At 47.8% G+C, this 12,179-nt stretch overlaps 1 protein-coding gene across 2 annotated transcripts in view; it reads right to left on the bottom strand.

Annotated features, from left to right (window-relative positions):
• The window catches only part of AIFM3 (apoptosis inducing factor, mitochondria associated 3), a 45,191-nt gene extending 35,139 nt beyond the window's left edge, over positions 1–10,052 (bottom strand). For both annotated transcript variants that reach the window (XM_026043672.1, XM_026043673.1), the window contains exon 1: positions 9,836–10,052. In XM_026043672.1, the coding sequence (XP_025899457.1) occupies positions 9,836–9,866 (31 nt within the window). In that variant the 5' untranslated portion in view covers positions 9,867–10,052. The remainder of the gene's footprint in view (positions 1–9,835) is intronic.
• Between the last annotated feature and the right edge of the window lie 2,127 nt (positions 10,053–12,179).

Below are 12,179 nucleotides of genomic sequence, written 5' to 3'. Positions count from 1 at the left end.
ACTTGATTACAGAGTCCATTATCCCACAGTTCTTCCTCTGTCATGCACCTTTGCATGCATAAAGTACCTCTTCTTGCAAGGAGGCATTAGTAACTGGTGGAAAACAATCCATCAGTCAAAACTCCTGCCTTTTTTAATGGAATACTGGTTTAGATAATCAGATGTCAGCAGTGCCTAGGCCTGTAGGGTTCAAACAGACATCAAAAAATTCTTGTATTGCTTGTTATCATAATTAACCAGAAGAGCCAAAGCTGTATGGTACAGATCAATTAATAAGAACTGATATTTAAAATGTTAACGTCGCATGCGACTGGAACATCGCATGGAGAGTTGCCCCCATCACTCTTCCTCATAGATTTTCCTCCTGTTCTTGCTTCTCTCCCAGAACACATCAGTTGCTTAGGGTCCTCCTGYGCTCACAGGTCACAGGTACCTCAGGGACCTGTGAGTCAGGATCAGAAGACCCATCAGAATAGCTTGTATGTGGGCCAGGAAGAACAGAGGGTGAGAGGGAAATGGGCAGTGCTGCAGACAGGCAGGGACAGCACCAACCTTTTTCCTCATCACTGGGGCAAATAGGAAATCTCTGGACAGCAGTGAGGACCTGGAAAGGAAGGGCTGGTGGGTGCCTCTCACATCAACAGAGCTGTGGGGATGGTGGGGATCAGGCYGAGCAACACGACGCTGACTAGGCCAGCACACGTGGAGGACTCTGGGCACAGAGAGCTGCTGAGGAAGTGCAGAGCTCAGCAACACGTGAGAGCTGCTCTGTACCGCTGAGGTGGGACTCGAACCGACTGCAAGCTGGCACAGACTGCTGAGATTCCAGCACGCCAACACCCTAAAAGTAGCACTGGCCAAAGGCACCTGGCTCTGATCTGTGTTATCCACAGAAATTTGTTTCATGGACCCTTTGAGGCTCTACACTACGTGTGCAGCTCTCTTCTCAACATGTCGGATCTGGCTTCTCACCCCAACACAGCAATCTGTGCAGTCAGGGAGGGAGATGGAAACCAGAGCCAGCGGGTCTCTGCCCTCTCACATGCCGCAACACCTGCGCAACCATTTCAGAATCAGTGATGAAGCAACGTGGCCAAYGTGACCTAAGCAGAGTGAAGACACAGCAACAGTAATAAAGACACTCAGAAACATTCCTCTGTTTGAGAACCAAGCCACACTTGAAAACAGAAAGTGCTTGGAGACTAGCAGGAGCAKGGGGAGACCGGAGACTGCAGTGGGATACACCAACAAACATGAAACAACTTCAACTTGTGTTACACGAAGTAAGAGGAACTTCAGCTATAGCAAGTGCAACTAAATAAAAGTCTTCATGACATGAGAAACACAAACTAAGGGAATTCCCCTGAGTATGCTGGATACAAGACTATGGGAGTCTGAAGGGAAAAGATAGGAAAATACCTAGGATGAAACTGGGGGATCAGGCCTTGAGGTCAGAAGACTTGGACAGAGGCCGAAGAGTCAAACCTGCTTTAGAGGGGCACATAGAAAGCAGAGGAGCCCCCACTGCGATGGGGCCACCTGGGCCAGAAAGGGGTAGGCTTGACAGTGAAGTAATGAAGTGTCTGGGTCTGCTGGAGCATGCTCCCTTCTCCTGGCAAGAGAAGTGTGGTGAAGGCATCTCAGCCTCTGCTCGGGCAGCACTTCCCAAGGGATGGACACACAGGAATTGCCAGATAGCACTGCTGGAGCAGTGGACATTCAAGCTCCCTGTGTGCATGCACTGGAGGGAAGACTGAACCTATGCCCTGCAGCTCTTGTACAGCGACGGATGACAACAGACTGGATGAAGGACTAGCAGAGGCAGATGGTSCACATGAGGTCTCATCTCAGTTCTTGCAGAAGCTGGAAAACTTGCTTCAAATGAAGAGGCTATTGCAGCACAAGAAAGGACAATTTCAGATTAATGAAAACTGCTCCAGAGACCTGGATTTTCTCTCACAGGGCTTCTATTTGAGGTTAAACAATTTACTTGCAAATGTCCAGAACTGGCCCTTAATGGTCCTGCTCATCAACAGGTTCCTTGGAGAATGACTAGATATCCTGAGTCTGAGCACTGCCTGGGTGGCCCGAAATGCCACGGGGATTGTGGACAATAACCGCACAGGCCAGGGCTTTGGAAAAATCCAGGTCTAGCATCTAAACATAGACATGCTAGATGACAGATTTGACTTTAAACACTGTATTTGGGGTGCACATCTATAAAACAAGGATAAAAGATCACTTTATCTCCTGGGGACTTCATGAAACTAAACTTATTAATATTTATTATAAACACCAGGGGAGCTTTATAGTGAGTCAGAAGATAATTACCAAGAGCTGGAGGAAGCATCCCAAGCAAATAGGATATTATTTAGCTTTGCCAGTCTTGTAAAGGTCATGAAGAGGAAAGGCTAGGCGGGAGATGAAAATTAAATCCCACAAAAGCAACGTATTAAAAAAAGCAAGGAGAAGGGAATAGTGTGACCCCAAAGAGCATGAAGAGCCCTGCTCACTGTGCTGCCACCTCAAGAGAAAAGGTCAAAGTACTTTCAGCTTCGCCTAYTGCAGCACAATATTTATTTCAAGTCCTAAAATGCTAGTTGCCTGGAAAAGAATCTAGAGGACGACAAATGCAAAGGAGAAAGAAGAAAAGTCATTCAATTGGGACAGGAGAAAAGCAGTGGCTGAGACATCCTAGCAGAGAAGGCAATCCAGGAGACACTGAGAGCAAGAGCAGACGACTCACCYGGCCTGACAGGTCTACGAGAGGGCACTGTGGTAGCAAACCCYTGAGCTAGCAAAGACAAGGAAAGATCTTTAGCTACAAGACAGAAATGTAAGCAGAAAAGTGCAATCCACTAGARGAATGACAGCGCCTCCATCCTTAATCTGAGAACAGAAGGCAACCTGCAGGACCTGCTGGGAACACGYGGCAAAAATTCAACTAGCAGAAGCCACTATGTTTCACTATTGCATTTTTTTTTCTTGACAATCTGTTTCCACAAAAAGATAATAGTAAATTTTTCCTTAAACTAGTCATAATCCTCCYCATCTTTAGGTTTTGTCCAGCGATAACCACAATCTCTGCATAAACTGACATTCACAACACTGCTTGGTGGAAACAGGAAATACTTTCACCACGCACATTCCTCAGGAATAGGGGTGCRCGCTCCCACTTTCTGCCTAAGCTGCTTTGGAGGCAGTGGGGAGGAATCTCCCCTTGTGGACACCAGGCAATGCCCGCTCAGCAAGCAGCGACAGCAGCAACTTGTCCACAGCCCGGAGCACATCTCCATCCCTGCGCTTGGGCCCCCATATCTGCCATCCCTCAAGATCCTTCAACTCATCAGTCCAGCTCCCCAAAGGGAGATCTCCCAACATGTGAGGAGGAACCTCGGGCAACGCGAAGGCTAGGAGAGGAGAAGGGGTCAACCACACAAGAGCCCGCTATTTCTCCTGAGCCAAAGGCTGATACATCGCCCAGGATTATCATGTCTTCTGATGCACCTGTGAAGATTCACTGCTGATGTGTGGCCATGCCTGCCTCCCAAAACATTGCAGATGACTCCAGGGAAAGCAGAACAGCAGCAGAAAGGCATGATGGCCAAAAGGTCATGGTGCAAGCCAAGGCAAGCAGCAAGGAGGAACTCTACAAAATGAGCCCCCTGTCCAAGAGGTGGCATTTGGAGTAGCATCCTGCAAGGCGGTGACACCCTGCAGGCAGCCTGGGAGGAGGAGGACACTCGGGAGTGGATGAGGAGCCTWCCTCCCCCATGAAGTGACCTCATAGTGGTCAGAGGACCAATGATGAGGATGACAAACATAAGAGGACGGAAAGGGAAATCAATCAGTGCCCAGTGGGCATAAAATAGACACACAAAACCCAATGTCAAATGAGGGTGCCAGAGGTTGGGAGGAGGAGATGTCGTCACTGCAGTGACGGCTGCGAGGCGCACRGCACCGGTGAGGAGCCGGTGCTCTGCCGCAGAGGGTGGCCATCCTTTTCCAAGCCCATCTCCGTGCCGCCCTGCGCGCTCTGTCCCCSCATGAGGGGCTGCACGAGGGGCTGCGCGGGCTCCCCTGGCGCCRGCTCTGCCCCTGGGGACACGCAGCCGGTCTCCTCTTCAAGAGGAAGCTGCTTTTTCCCTCCCCTGGGAGTGGAAAGGGCTGAAGTTCGCAGCTCCGAGGGCTGCTCGCTGCGATGCTTGCACCGCGATGCCTTCCACGGCCGCCAGCAGCTGCTGCCCTTCGGCCCCAGCACGGCGCCCGCCGTGGAACCCGCTGCCGAGAGAGGTCAGAGCCCAGTGCTGTAACGTGCTTTAAAGCAGATTTCACTTGACAATGATGTTTTTAATCATGCCTGGTTAGACTGGGCAAATGAACCCCCCTGGGCACGTACCTGGGCTCCCAGAGAGCCGCAGACGCAACTTCCCTGCTCTCCACAGCCTGGCAGCGTGGGAGAGGGAACGGCTTTCTGCTGAAGCTGCGAATCCTGGCACCGAAACCAGGCARAGGCAGGATACGCTCTGATCTCCTGAAGCACTTTTCTGTGTACCCATCATCAGGGGTACACACGGGTGCACCAAAGGAAGGGGCAGCAGACGTGAACTTCTGCTGCGTTATTGTGTCCGAGCTGCGGCAGCTACTGCAAATACACCCAGCTCTGCACGCTGAGAACAAGAAAACCTTTGCTGCGAGCAAATTTCTTCCTCGAGCTCTACCCAAGCTTTGGTGATGCAACAYGGCTCTCAGAGGGTGGCCAGCAAAATGGCTGTTTTTAATAAGCAATGTTTTCCTWAAACATCTGGAATCCAGACATGGATTTTGCAGGACACAATTATGGAATATAATCAACATCAATTTATTCCACTTGCAGTCAAAGAAGCACGGGAATCATTTGATGTGATTAGATGCTTGATTGGGGAACTATCCAAAGACAGCCTTAAGGAAATGCAACCGTGCTAAGAGCGGATTGCAGACATAGTGCGTCACAGGCGAGACTGGCGCCGTTAAAAAGCCAGCATCAAAACAGGGCATCTTGGTTTGCATCAAAATGAAGCGCCCTTGAGCAGCACCTTCCTCTGAGTCTGCCCAAGATGCCACCAAGTCATGGTGTCACTGTCATAGGACATCACTGCACACGAAGGAACCAGGCTGGGACTGGCAAAYCCAGTGGATTCAAGCCCTAGTAATGATGTTGCTGCTGGTAAATGCCTTGTGCATGGAACAAACACCCAAAGCTGTCACTTGAGCTGTTATTCTCAACAGTTTTCAAACTATGCTTGAATTAGGTAATTCCTACCCTTGGGTGTAGGGGTCTCCATGAATAAAGATGAAAAAAAAATCAAAAAGCATAAATTCTTATCCCTCCTCCCATTTCAGCCCCACTTGTCCCCTGTTGTCTCTGTGCAGGGCAGCTCCTACTCCTCTCTCCCTGACCCGCTGCCCTGGCTCCGCTCTGTACCACCAGCATCCCTTGCCTCCTCCTCCTCCTCCTCATGTGGGGTGGCTCTCTGGCCAAGGACCTGCAACCCCATGTGCCGATCCCTTCTGGAACCCAGGGCTCGGTGCACCTGAGTTTATGCAGGAATCTGTCTCTATTCTGATCAGGAAAATGAGGCTTACATGWAAGACATCTATAAAAACAAGTTTAACTTTCCAAGTCACCTGGCGTGAGGCAGCCGCGCTCAACACRCTCCTTTGCTAGTCTTCAATAACCCACTAAAAGAGGTTTCATAGCTTAAAAAGTGAATTGTTTGGGACATATTAGGCACATGCATTTGAATCTGCTGCTGTCTGTGTGCATATGTGCGCATTTAGGCACATACATATATAGGAAGCACATTAGCAGCAGGTCAGCAGTGCAAGTATTTTATAAGAATATGCAAAACCAGGTTAGGTTATTTTATTTGCAGATGCTAATACTGTACAGCAATGTGCATCTCACACAGCCCTGACAACTCTCAGTCTTTGGAAACCCTGAGTGAGGTCTCAAATAGAATAGYCCAGTGCTGCTGGGCTACCTAGACACACGTCCAGAAACCTCGTCCCGACACTGGGCAGCCCCTTCTGTATCCCAACTGGCTCTCTGTTTCCCTTCACGCTACAAACATGATGTTTTCATGTGTTTTCTCCTACAGCTGGTAATCATTAAAACCTGGGGGCTGCTCATTAAAACTCCATTATACCTCAGGCAAATTAATTCATTCTTAAACATTATTCCTTTCAATCTCTTGCCTGGGACAATGCAAAGCCACTTTTAGCCCTGTACCTGAGCCCTGAGGTTGCAGCCTAGTGAGTGGGAGAAGCTGTGAGCAACCACCCCAGGCTGGTGGATAGAGATGTTCACTGGGAGAAGGGTGCCTGGGTGCCCAGTGCTGCTCCAGGGACCTCCGTATCCAAGAATGGTTTCATGCAGAATTTGTAACTTGAGCCCCAGGAAGCACCTGGGACAACCAAACAAAATCAAAGGAAACTCAATTCCAACAGAAACATATTCCAAAATAAAATTATTTTTTGCACCCAGTATAGAAAAAAATGTCACTGTGGGCCATATTTGGGATCTCTCCCTTCTCCCTGCCAGGATTCCACAGTCCTGACATCTTTCAGGTCCACTCAAAGTGCATGACCCACAAGAGGTCCCTCAGAAGTCCCATAACAGTCCTCATCTTTAGTCAGTTAGTTACATTGACCCTTAAAATCTAAATGACAACTACTTTTAGTGGCCTGAAAGAGACCGAGAAGCATTTCTTATTAAAAAAATGGTGAAGTTGATGGAAAAAAATGGAGGTCAAATGTACCTGCTTCTGCCCTGTCTTTCCAGATGCCAATTTCAGCAAAGAATGGACTCACAAGAAAACGGAGTCTGGAAGGTCACAGGGTCTGCCAACCAAGTCATGACCGCCCTGGTGGAGCAAAGCTCAGAAGGATTCACAAACCTCTTGAGGCAACATGTATGTTGCCACATACACACACAAATATATATATATATATATACACATTATATATATATATATATACACACATTTTTTATATATATATAAAAACTGCAAGGAACAAGATCCACATTCCCTGCTTACAGCCAGACACGTTCTTATGCTCAGATATATTTGGAAAGGCCATATGGGCCATAGACCACTGTTTACCCTGTCTAGTGGTCAAACTCTAACCCTAGAGAAAAGTGCACAGAAAAATAATTAAACGTATTTCACAGGCCCATCTTCTAATTCTGGGATTTCCACTGCAGTGTTTATACTGCATTCCTGTAAACCACAGCTCTCCATTTGCAGGTTTTACAAATTTCACCTAATTTTACATTCTGGAAGGATAACATGCCCCAGACAACCTTAACTACACCAGAAGGAGGACTTTTGGTAATGAATAGTCTGTGAACTGCTCTGAACAGCCTCTAGAAAAGAGATCAGTAATGAAAGAAGTTGCAGGAAGGCCAGCAAGCAATCACAGCAGCTAACACAGAATAGTCTCCTATGCGGGTGCTGGTGCACGACGAGCCCCTGCACCTAAAACCTTGGCATGCACTGCCTCTCCTGCTGGAACGGAGCTGTGATCCCAACACAGTGTGCCAGATGGCAACGCAAACTTCTTCACGTATACACCATGCACCCTGATGAAAATGGGAAAAAAAAATATGCACAGATTGAGAATGAGGCCTTCAGAATAGCGCCTGGACTCGTGATTGCACCACCAGAGAGAACAAAAGATGATGCCAGTACTTGAAAATCAGCTTTGAACTAAACGCTTAAATATCAGAACAGGGTAGGGTTCTGCAGCAACAGTCACACTTGTACTGGTTATCTGTTCAGCAGAAGGTCCTTCTAGAATGCAGTAACATGTGTGCGATTTCAAGGTTACCTTGAGAAATGCAGAGGATATTCAGAGAGACCGAGGGTCTCTCTTGGAACAACAAGATGGAAGCAGATTAGAACCTTACACAYGTCTTTTGAACATAACTGAGTAAGTTAAGGCCTATTGACCTCATTGACATCTAAAATATTCCCTTCACATCAAGACCTTGTTGAGAGAGATGATGGCTCCATGTGGCCCCTGCCCATCCTTCTCATTTGTACAGGGAGACAGAAGGATTTTAAGAAATAGCCATGTCCACTATTTAGCCTTACAGTTTACTGTTCCTGCAAGAAAAGTAAATGGCAAATATTACAAAAAGGTTGTGAAACCTCTTGGCCAGAGCGGGCAGTAGCTGCAAATGCATCTCTGTTTATCTTMCTGCATTTGGAAGTTTTATAATCACGGAGATGAAGCACTTCCAGCCAATGGTGTGCAAACAAGGCGCTGGGGAAAGGCTTGTCAAAAGCTTTTGAAAAGCACTAATCAAAAGCAGAGTTACAGACAGGGTGTTACATTGCAGTAGGGCATTTTCAGGCATTTGCCTGCTCTGCAAATACAGCTCTACATGAAAATATGCGCTACAGGAAATGTGCCTGCGGAGCTCTTATTCCTGCACCGGCCTAAGATAAAACAGACTTTTGCTGACAGTATACAAAGTAAAAAGGAACTGCCAGGRGAGTTTGCTACAGGTTTAGTCAGTGATGACATTTATTCCTGGATGTGTTTTCACTCCCTAAATACTTCAAACAAGGACATAAAGCAGTGTGGCTTTTCCATAAAGGAAAACTTGTAGTTCAGGTATTTGGCCACAGCATCCCATGCATCGGGGCACTATTATAACTAGCAAAATCACCACAGGATGGGTGAACATCCCAGAAGCCCAACTTTCCTTTCTTCTTTGTGTCTCAGAAACCACCCTGTGTCCCAGACTCAAAGACAGCTTGGGTGCCAGGGCCTTGCCAAGAAGGGGCAGCCCAGAGGACCCCATTTGTTGGGTACCTGAGGCCTTGCAAACCTCACCTGGGTCGCACCACCAAACCTACTGGGTCTCTGAGCCTGTCCTGAGAGGACATGCCAAGAGGAAGAGCCCAGAACGGGAGCAGGGAGCCCATAGGGCAGAGCTGTAAGGAGGGGACGTCTGAAGTACACTGCAGGGGTCTGCAGAAGGGAGCGCCCCTGAGATCCAGGTGCCCAAGGCCAAAGCAACCAGGTAGATGGTCTTTCTCCCTTCCAACAGGGGCAAAATTCAGGACTTGTCAGTGACTGCAAAGTCACGGCATCAAGAAGGCTCTTGAGAAAGAGTTACYAGTATCTGCACTAGGGTAGATATCACACAAACTCATGCCAGAGCATGAGGGAACCAGTTACCTCCCTGAGAACTGAGAAGAGGCAGAAAGTGGCACCCAAACAGAAGCAGGAAAGGTCATTAAGTGGATCAAGCCACAGGCCAGGAGCTGTGTGAGAGGGAGAGGAGGCTCAGACACGGGAGGGAGTGCAGCAAATATTGCAGGGAGGTTGGGGAAGATCACGCACGGCTTCTCTGGATGGGGCTGCAAAGCAGTGCTGGGAATCACAGCAGATGAGACACTGAGGACAAATTAAGTGGGAAATGCGCTTATTATTTTGGATTTGAGTTCAGAACAGCTTTGAAGAGAACGCTTGCCCTTGACTCGTAGCGTGACTGAGTCCCCTGCCCAGCTTGCTTTCCTCCYGCTGCGCACTGTGGCTCCAGTTCACTGCATCTCGTCCCCCAAAAGCTCCCCTAAAGCCCTTGCCCAATTCCTTGCATGTGAGTGAATGTGCAAAGGAATTCTGGGGGGATTAAGAGGTCCGTAATCCTCCCCGCRGGAGCCGAGAATTAACATTCTCCACGGGCGGCTCCCGCGGAGACCTCCGCATGGCTGACCTACTTCAGTCTGCGGCTGCGGAGCTGCCRGGCGGCAGGAGCAGAGCGCCGGGGAGCACTCACCGGGCTTGGGCTTGGAGAAGCATCCTCCCATGGCGAGGCAAGCAGGCGGAGCGGAGCAGCAGGACCGCGGCGCGCGGCAGAGACGAGCAGCGGCCAACGTGCCAGGCGAGAGGTGCCGCGGGCACTGGCTGGGCGAGCAGGTCAGAGAGGGCGCGGGCACATCCCCTCATCACCAGCTGCCGCCTCATGCCATCCTGGATGGTCCTGGAGGTCTTCCTTCACAACCTGGGGGTGACAGAACAGCTTCATGAGAACTGACATCTGCAGGAAATCTGTGTCTCACAAAGTGGGTTGAGAAAGGCAGTAACCCAGTTGTTGCTCCAAGCAGCTGCACATGTGAGTTGAGGACCACCACCACCTGAGATGCAGGAAACACAGGGGCAAGTTAGAGCGAGCTCACAGTATCACCCAGTAGGTGATACTGGCAGAGACCTCTGGGGATGAGGTGCTTTAACTCTCCTGCTCTAGCAGGGTTAGCTACAGCAGGTTACCCAGCACAATATCTAATTGGGGGTTGAGTATCTCCAAGGATGAAGACTCCACAACTTCAGGACTACCAGGTCCTTCTCTGCAATGTTGCTTCCCAGCTGCTTGACCTCCAACACATACTGCTGCATGGGGTTTTTCCTCCCCAGATACAGGACACTGCATTTTCCTTTGATAAGGTTCATGAAATTCCTCTCCATCCACTTCTCCAGTCTGTTGAGGTCGCTTTGAATATCAGCAAAACCATTTGGTGCATCAGCCACTCCTCCTCCAATGACTCCAACTCTAAGCCTACAAATATCATGCCTGTGTTTGCAAATTATTTAATTCACTGGGAGCCCTGGGGCCCTCAGTTTCAAGAGAAATGATCCTTCTCACACTATGGCATTAAGTTCTCTCCCACAACTTCTGCCTGTATCTCTCCCATAATCTCACACTRGCCTGAGATGTGGTTCCAAGTGATCACTCCCCAGCAGCTAAAGCCTCATGGTTCCCATCCTTGCTTTCCAGGAGAGGTAGCTTTCAACCTGCCCAAGTGATTGGAAACAGGCCTTTTGGAGCAACTTTTCCAGGCACAAGCAGGGCAGTAGCTTTCCCGTAACCCTGCTAGAGAAACAGCATCTAACTTGGTTCTCGCTCAGCATAGACAACGTCAGGGCATGGGATGGAGGAATAGATCAATAGATCAATAGATGAAAGGGTAACCGCCAAGTGTCACCTAGAAAACATGACGCCAAGGTCACAGTTCACAGAGCTGCTGGTAAATGCAATTTTAATCCTAAACACTTAAAATTACAACACTCATATCATCCATGCACAGATTTAATAAGGTTCCACAGCTTTGCCTTTGGGAGTTAAATCTTTAAGCACTTAGGCCTCAGTCCAAATATGATGATTAAACCATAAATACACTATTTCAGAGAGAGTTTTGGGGGAGGAGTTTATCTGGGTTTTTTTTGGGTTTTTTTTGTTTGTTTGTTTTTTTGTTTGTTTTTAGTATTAAATGATAGGAAAAAGCTGCTTCACCGCTTGTTCCTGAAAGTTCTTCTTCCAATAACACTTACCCTTGCAGAAATCCCATTCATTTTGGAATAACTTTTCATTCAAGAAAAGATTTTCAGCACCAGGTCATTTGCATTAAAAAACAAGTCAAGATCTTTTAATTTTAAGTAGCCTGGGCAAACGGCGCACATCAAACCAGATTCATCTCATCAGCTTTGAATGACGTTGGTCTCAGATTTTGGTACAGACCAAAATCTGTACAATACAAAATTTGGTACAGGCTGTGATAAGCCTGAAAACAGCACTGATTTCTGCTGATGCACCCAGTTGGCAATAAAAAACACATCATTCAATATGACTTCAAACATATCAAAAAGGAGATGATATTACCCATTTACACCTGTCCTTGAACCAATTTACCATGGTTTTGCTGTSTATTTTTCCACAAAAGCTCCTAGTCTGGGGTAAAATTACTTTTCAAAGAACATCTTTACCTAGGTACGTTATATTTCTCCTTAATTTCGATCACAGAAGTGTCTAAACACCTTTCAAATCAGAATAAAGGAAAAACAAGAATTGCAAGAATTGTGACTTCTCCCTGAAGAAYGAACACTTGGCAATGTTATGAAACAAAAAATATATAAAAAAACCCCAGCCATTTGCCAGAGATGAACCTGTCGGTGATAAGGATGGCTGCTGAGATTAACAAACTCTAACCACTCATGTTTGAATAGGTGACACGTCAGAAACAAGTGCCCTTCGTTATCACCAAGCTAGGCAATTTGCACGGTTATCTCTGCAAGATAAGACAATAAGAGAGCACTCTGCAGGACATGCCCTGGCAGGGAGCTTTCCA

Source organism: Nothoprocta perdicaria, unplaced genomic scaffold (assembly GCF_003342845.1).
Source record: "Nothoprocta perdicaria isolate Ctin4 unplaced genomic scaffold, notPer1 scaffold_334, whole genome shotgun sequence".
Taxonomy (NCBI): Eukaryota; Metazoa; Chordata; class Aves; order Tinamiformes; family Tinamidae; genus Nothoprocta; species Nothoprocta perdicaria.
This window is presented reverse-complemented; position numbering and strand designations above follow the sequence as displayed.